The sequence below is a fragment of the Nannospalax galili genome, unplaced genomic scaffold (assembly GCF_000622305.1).
Source record: "Nannospalax galili isolate Female #2095 unplaced genomic scaffold, S.galili_v1.0 scaffold45, whole genome shotgun sequence".
Taxonomy (NCBI): Eukaryota; Metazoa; Chordata; class Mammalia; order Rodentia; family Spalacidae; genus Nannospalax; species Nannospalax galili.
In genome coordinates, this window is record NW_008355775.1 from 3,425,898 (window position 1) to 3,434,093 (window position 8,196).

Below are 8,196 nucleotides of genomic sequence, written 5' to 3' on the forward strand. Positions count from 1 at the left end.
AACCATTATAAGGTAATATTTTAAAAACCTATATGCTACTAAATCTGAAAGTCTAAAAGAAATGGATGGATATCTGAAATCATGGGGACCTCCAAATATAAACCAAGAAGAGATCAACAGCTTAAACAGACTCATAACATATAAGGAAATTGAAATAATAATATAAAACCTCCCAACTAAAAAAAGCCCAGGCCCAGATGGATTTACAGCAGAACTTTACCAGACATTTAAAGATCTACAACCAATACTATTTAAATTATTCAAAAAGATAGAAACAGGGAGAATGCCCAAACTCCTCTGTGAAGCCATCATCAATCACTCTAATACTAAAACCAGGTAAAGATACAACCAAAAAACTATGCACCTATATCCGTAATAAACATAGATGCAAAAATACTCAACAAAATACTGGCAAACCACATGTAGACATACATGAAAAAGATCATCCACCATGATCAAGTAGGCTTTCTTCCAGAGATGCAGGGACAGTTCAATGACTCAGGACACCGAATTTAAAAGAACAGTCATAAACATGATCAAGGAATTCAATGAATTTAAAGAACACACAAACAAATCAAAGAACTAAAAGAAGATAGGGATAAACTTCTAAATGAATTCACAAAAGAGATAGAAACATTGAAGAAAACTCAGGCTGAAATGAAGAAGGAAGTGAAAAACTCAATAAGCCAACTTGAAACAACAGGGGAAAGCCTCACCACTGGAATGAATGAAATGGAAAACAGAATATCAACACTGGAGAATAAAGCTGAAGAATTGGACCACTCAAGCAAAGACTATGAAAAAAAAAAACACAGGAATGGAATATGCAGGAGATGTGTGGGGCACCATGAAAAGACCAAATCTATGTATCATAGGCATAGAGGAAGGAGAAGAATCTCAGGTTAATGGTATTGACCAGATCTTAAACTGGAAATGTCCTCTGACCACTATGCTACAAACTAGTCACACCTCCTACCTCCTTCCCACTCTCATCAAGGAGTTGAGGGGGGAGTCAGTTACACCCTCCCACCCAATCCATCACCTTAGCTGCATGTGGGGGGAGGTGAAAAGGATATATAAGCTGAGAACACCAAGAGGAACCTCTCTCACAATTTTGTGTGGCTGTCAGATCACAGGATCTGTATTTGTGTGGACTTTACAGTGCAGCTGTAAATGTGGGGTGCCCACTCATCTGCAAATAAACCAATACCCCATGCTCTGATAAAATAAAATGATAATAAATAAATAAATAAATAATATTTTTTTTTAAAGAAAAATATTACAAAAAAAAAAAAAAGCTGGGTGTGGTGGTGTTCACCTGTAACCTCAGCATTGGGAAGGTGAAGAGAGGAGGAACCCTAGAATTTACTGGCCAGCAATTCTTTCTGAACTGGTAAGCTCCAGGTTCAGGGAGAGGGCCTGTCTCAAAAAAATAAGTTCAAGATCAGCAAAGACACTGTACAGTAACTTCTAGCCTCCACATGTAGATATGTGTACACAGTGGAAGAACACTCATATACTATATTTAGGAACACATACATACACAAACACCACACACACACACACACACACACACACACACACAAACATCTTCTCCCTCATTTTACTAAGATGCTCAGAAATCAAACATTAGTGAGTTCTGCCTTTGTGCTGAAGTAAATAGTTCCCCATGAATCATCCTTTAAAATTTGAGTGTCTCCTACAGTATGAGCTCCATATAATTATGATACATTCATAGGGTAGAATGTTATGGAGCCATAATAGACATCTATGGGTTCTGAATTTCCTGAAATAGCAAGATATTTGTGTTTTTTTTTTGTTCAGTACCAAAAATAATGTATAAGAGAAATGTAAGGAACATAGTACTTACCAAAATAATAACTGTGGCTACCTACCTAAGGATATATAGGAGTATTATTTTACCTTTATATAGTTATATATTGTTTATTTTCTTGAATATATATATAACTTTCCTTTAGAATAAGAAATATAGTAAGGCTATTTCCATGTTGATTAAAAGAAAACTGAAAATATTCCAGAAAGTCATTAAGAGTTCAACACCTTAATAAAATTTGCAAAACATCCTAAAGAATGAGACCCAGATTCTACAAATTTCCAAATGGGAAGAAAAAAGGTAGACTAGGCAAGAGCTCCAGTCAAGTATTATGTAGACCAGGGATAGATCTCTATAGGCTGAGCAGATTTTACTAGATAAAAAATAAGCAGCAGAAGGTATTGCCTGTTTTCAGATACAAGAAGTGTGAAGGCTTACTACATCTGGATGGACTCACAGTAGATACCAAAATTCCTGTTTTCATTATTATAAAGAAATAACTTCTTAGAAATGAAATTCACTTATCTTTCAAGAACAGACCTAGGACCCAATGGACATTAATTTTTAAAATATATACATCTATAAAACAGGTTGAAAGGTTTAAATGACAAAAAGGCTTAAATGACTCACAAAGACAGCAAAGGAGACCAGTATGCATTAAACTACTCACCTCTGTGGGTAGACATGTCTGTGCACTAGCAGGTGTTCCCAGATGTGAAGCCATAGTCCCAGTTTTTATTTGAAACTGTGTTTTATACATGTAGCCATCAGAACAGTCCTGTGTTCCATCAACAAAAAGTACATAAGAAAATTTCAATTAATTTAAGAATGCACCACTCTAAAAAACTATCATTTATCTTAAGTTCAAAGTCATGCAAAGGTGCATTAAAGGAGATGAGATAATATGGATAACAGACTAATCTTATCTACCCTGTAGCACTCAATAAATATAAGTCCTATTACCTAATTTTCTCATTTATTAATGTTTCCTCTTCTAAATTAAATCTCTACTACTTTTTCCCCTGTATTAACATACATCACTGAGGTCAGACAGCAAAACTTCAGGATGGCAAACATTTAAAACATTTAGGCTTACAGAAATATCTTGTCATATGAGCAATATTTATATTTATGCTTATATAGAGAGATTTTAGGGAAATTTGCAACAAGCCTGAAAGCTGGCAAGAACATTTTATTTTGTCTTCAAGGAAAGATCTCTGTTAAATGTCCTAGAGAGGTAACAGCACAGCTTTTGCCTGAGCATTCTGAGGAACCTTACATGACAGCTAGGAGCATTTTGTGCAGTATTCATTAAAGAAGTTTTGCCTTACAGTGCATCATTTCCCTTAACTAGTTCTGCCTTCAAAAGTAAAATTCCTTTTCCACAGAAATAGTCTACAAAGAGTTAAAAATAATATACACCATTTTCACGTCTTACAAGATATAGTTAGCAAGTCTCTCAATAGCTGTACCTCATCTTTTTAAGATTTATTTTATTTATGTGTATGTGTATGCCTCTATGTGCTTGTGTAAAAGTGTGGTCACCGCCAGCGGCGGCCGCTCCTCCATTCTCGTGGGTGCCGCTCCTTCATTCTCACAGGCATCGAGGCTGCTCCTCCACTCGCCCAGGGCTAAGGCTGCTCTTCTGCTGGCCCTGGGCTGAGGCCGCTCTTCTGATCACCCAGTGCTGAGGCAGCTCTTCTGCTCGCCCGGTTCTGAGGCAGCTCTTCTGCTCACCTGGCGCTGCCTCCAATCGTCACTGCTTCTGCCCGGTCTGGACCCCAGGGCTGGTGAGGAGACTGTGTCAGCAGAGCCACATTCAGACACAGGAAACCAGGTTCAGTGACACAGGTCTGGTTTATTGCAGGAAGGCACAAGCTTATATAGGGGTAGTGGTCAAATCAGAGCACAGAGAGTAGGATACTTTATTAGCATAACAGGTTTAGCTTCCTATCACAGTACAGCAAGTGGGATACCTTATTAGCATAACAGACTTAGCATCCTATTAGCATAACAGACTTAATGTCCTATCACAGAATAGCAAGTAGGATGCCTCATTAGCATACTGGGTTTCAGATTACAGAGCCTGGACTCCTGGAAACCACATGACCCTTACTGTTGCAATATCTAAGTGTTGCAATTTGGAATTCCAAGGGTGGTGACTAGGGAGTCATGAGCTCTAGGCATCAGTCTCATGATCTGCCAATGGGAGCAAATGTCACAAGGCATTCCTTGTGGCTCCAGCGGTCAGGCCGTTGCCTCAGGCCTGCTGTATGGCTGTCAATAAGACTTTCACCCTAGGCTCAAACCTGTCTCCCACATGTAAGTATATGTGAATATGTGAATGCAGTTCCCATAGAGACCAGAAGAGGGTGTTATGTCCTTAGGAACTAGAAATACAGGCATATGTGAGCCTTTCAACATTGTTGCTAATAACCAACCTCAGATCCTCATGGTTGAGCAGAAAGTGTTCTTAACTATGGAGCCACTCTCCAACTTCACTAATTGGATTTCTTTCCTGTTTTCTTCTACTTACCACCAAGTATATTAATGTATGATGTTCATTTAACTAAAATCAGTTCTATTTTTAGGCACAATTTGCTTGTATTCCATAGTTATATGGAAGAATGTAGTATCTCTCCATGTACAAGCATGCTTGTATGCCAAGAAATATTGATCCTCTACCAAATTAGCATTTACATTTTAACAGAATTAAGACAATAATTAAGGAATACATGGTTGCTTAATCTTTTTATAAGAGAGAAATTTAAATACAGACAGAGTTCCGAGAAAGCCATATGAAAATGGAGATTAGAGTGGTGCAGCTACAAGGCAAGAAATGCCAAGGATTCCTGGCAATCACTAGAAAGAGGGAAAAGATTCTTCTCTAGAGCCTGAGAAGGAGCACAACTCAATACCTTGATTTCAAGTCTCTAACCTCTAGAATAGGGAGAGAATAAAATGTTACTTTAATTTAGTTACTGTTCAGTACTTTATTATGGCACTTTTGGGGGAAAATACAATTACTATATTTTTAAAGAGACTTAAGAGGCTGGGGTATAACTAACTCAGTGACAAAGCATCTGCCTAGCACACATAAAGTCCCAAATTTGATCAACAGTACTCCATTTTTCAAATTTATAAAGAATGAGACAGTGATATCTTAACAATATCTTGTAGGAAGATGAGCTGACAACCTGTCAGCACTTACTTGGAAGCCCGTTGCTCACAGGTCAGTTCTGAATGGATGGATCCAATTTGTTCTGACTAGCTGATACCACTATCACAGGTTATTAAATATGATGAATATCATTCCTGACCAAAGTGTAAATGACCAAATATCTAAATTATTACTTTTTATCATTCCATTAATATTATACATTAGAATAATTGCTAGAATTTGCTTTTAATTATAGCTATATGCGATCCAATCTTTACCACCTAAATCCTTCTATTTGGACAACATAAATTCAGGTGACCTAGCTCAGTGGTACATCTCTTGCCCAGCATGTAAAAAGCCCTACTTCAGTGCTCAGCACTGGGAATATAACAGATTTAATATTTTCTTATATGTAGGGAGATACATGCATGACTACTGTCACCATGGCTACTTGGATTTACAGCAAACATCCATTCTTCCTTCTGCTGGAACAGTACCCAATTTTCTTCAAACATATTCCTTTCCCCACAGGCATTGTTTACATGCCTCTCATCTCACCTCCAGGGACAAATACATCACCTTGATCTGGTCAATGAAGACCTCAGTCTTGCTGGTCTTAGGGACCTAGAAGAACATGTGATTGCCCATCAGCTCCAATTGAGATACAATTTAGGATTTGGTCTGTGTGAATGTACATGTCTGGGGTTGACAGAAGATCTCCTCTTTTCTACTAAATCCAAACAGTAGCCATCCAGCAGCCATCATGTAATTAAGTAAAGCCTGAAGATGACACTAACTGACGAAGGATGCATGTGTGGACACAGGCAAGTGAATAAGCATTAGAATTATTATCCTAGAGCTCTACAGTCCATCTAGCCCAGTAAAAAATATTTAACTCAAATCTCTCCTTTGGAATGATGTTTTCTCTGACTGTTCCAATCAACATTCTCTAACTTTGCTACCTACATTTATACTTAACATGATTCACAATTTAACATTTAATTATTATTTCATTATTAAACATGTGGTAGCTTTATTTCTCCCATTAGATTATAAATTCAGGGCTTAGTTCCCAGATTATAAGGGAAACCAGTGTCTAAATGCAGAATCCAGACTACCATGTAATACCCACATCCAGACAGCCTGAAAACATCTTCAACATGAGAGGATGTAAAAAACAAGAAAATTGTACAATGTAACCAGTTCAGCCCTCTCTTTTAGAGATAAGAAAACAAAGGGCCAAAGGACATCCAAGAAACTTGTTTTTCAACTACTTAAGGGCAGAGCTAAAAGTAGAATGTAGGCCCTGGACCCACATATTCTTTCTGGTACACTAAGAAAAATCTGCCAGAGAGTAAGACCCTGTCAGGAACATGCCCACTGACTCTCATAGGCCAGTCCAGGCCAATGTTTTGCACTCTAGACTACCAACTCAAGACACTCAAGAGTGGTCTAGGAACCACCAGCATCCTAATCATTACCTGAATGCTTATTGGACATGTAGAACCTCCAGCCCGACCCCAGACAACCTGAATACATATTCATCAAGATCCGGAGATAAGAGGCATGTGTGCTTGGAGGCACTGAGGCAGAGCTTTGATGCAAAGGGATTGCAAACAAATTGCAATGGCAATGATTCACTCAAGCATAGCTGCACATGAGAATACAACCTGAAGAGTTTTCCAAATGCTGTTGCTGGGTCTCATCATAGACCAATTAAGCCAGAATACACCCAACAGTTTCTGTGACCACAACAGGGCTGAAAACCACTTGTTCAGCCTATTGAACTCATAAGAGTCAAGGAAGTAATCTACAGCTGCCTCAGGAGAAAAGGGACAAGACAAGACTTTCAGGCAGACCACAATTCAGCTGGACATCACCAAACACTAGAAATCAGTTCTACTGGTGTTCAATGTGGAGATTTTACTGAACTGAGATATTAAGTGATCTTTACTGTTACCACAAACCCTCCTTTCCAGCAATTTATCCAGCCCTGACTTAGACCTCTGAAATTGGCATTTATCTTACAATTTGAAATTGTGCCATATCTAACTAACCTCTGCTAGCAGGATTTCTTGCTACCAAGTGCCACAAAGCATATTACTTTAAAATAATCAAACTAATTACTCTGCAACTGCAGAAGAAAATTTAATAGGAAATATCCAGCTGTCATAACTTAAGTACCATGAATAAGAACCTGAAATATTTCCTCATAACCAATATTTCTAGTTATCTAATAAAAATGCCCAACACTGACTTAAATGAAAAAAATCACAAATATACAACACTAAAATATATGTTTAATATATCTTTTTAAATATGATAAAAAGCTGAGGATGTAGCTCACTTGGTAGCATACTTGTCTAGAATGTACAAGGCCCTGGGTTCCCATCGCTAACATTGCATAAAGCAAGCATGGTGGTAAACACCTGTAATATCAGTACACAGAAGGTGGACAAAGAAGGATGAGAAGATCAAGCTTATCCTCAACTACATAGCTAGTATGAGGTCAGCCTTGGCTACATTAGACACTGTCTCAAAAAGGAACAGAAAAAAGGTAAAAATCTAGAAAACCACTCTCTCTGACACGCAGAACTCTCTCACTGGGACCAACCCAACTCCTCAGTGCAGTCCCCAGGGGACACTGGGGCCGCTTCGCACCCCCATCTTCCTTTGCATCTCTGGGTTACATGGCCACAAGCTGCGCTAAACCAGCATCTCTCATGGGCCTGGGCCCCAGGCCAGTCCAACACCCAAATTCCTGAGGCCAAAATCTTTTCTGGAGGGATGCAGACCTTAGGAGAAAACCTGAGAACATCTGATCCTCATCTGACTTAGGGCTCTGTGGGAACTCCTGAAGACAAAAGCAATCTGGCCACTCCAATACAAAAATCAAAAGATAGTACCAGACTTAGAGGAACAAGAATTCCATGCCAAAAAAGTAAACCACAAAGACACATAAAGTTCACAAAAAGAAGCAGACCTAAACTTGAAGGCTTGAGTCTCACACAAGAATGAGAAACTACAAAAGAAATTCACATGTCAAAATCACAGAGAAAAAATAATAACATGAAAAACCAAAATGACATATCCCCACCAAATATCAATAGGCCTCTAGAGGAGTAAAATGATAACCCCCTAGAGATAATGGAGGACATGGAACTCAAAAGAACAATTATAAACATGATAAAAGAATTCAGTG

At 38.3% G+C, this 8,196-nt stretch overlaps 1 protein-coding gene across 4 annotated transcripts in view; it reads right to left on the minus strand.

The window, feature by feature from the left end:
- Positions 1 to 8,196, minus strand: part of Atg10 (autophagy related 10) — a 369,433-nt gene that overhangs the window by 264,245 nt on the left and 96,992 nt on the right. For 3 of the 4 annotated variants that reach the window (XM_008853299.3, XM_029556227.1, XM_017803244.2), the window contains exon 3: positions 2,505 to 2,612. The exons of the other annotated variant lie outside the window; for it this stretch is intronic. In XM_008853299.3, coding sequence (XP_008851521.1) covers positions 2,505 to 2,612 — 108 coding nt within the window. The remainder of the gene's footprint in view (positions 1 to 2,504; positions 2,613 to 8,196) is intronic. 4 annotated transcript variants of the gene reach the window in all.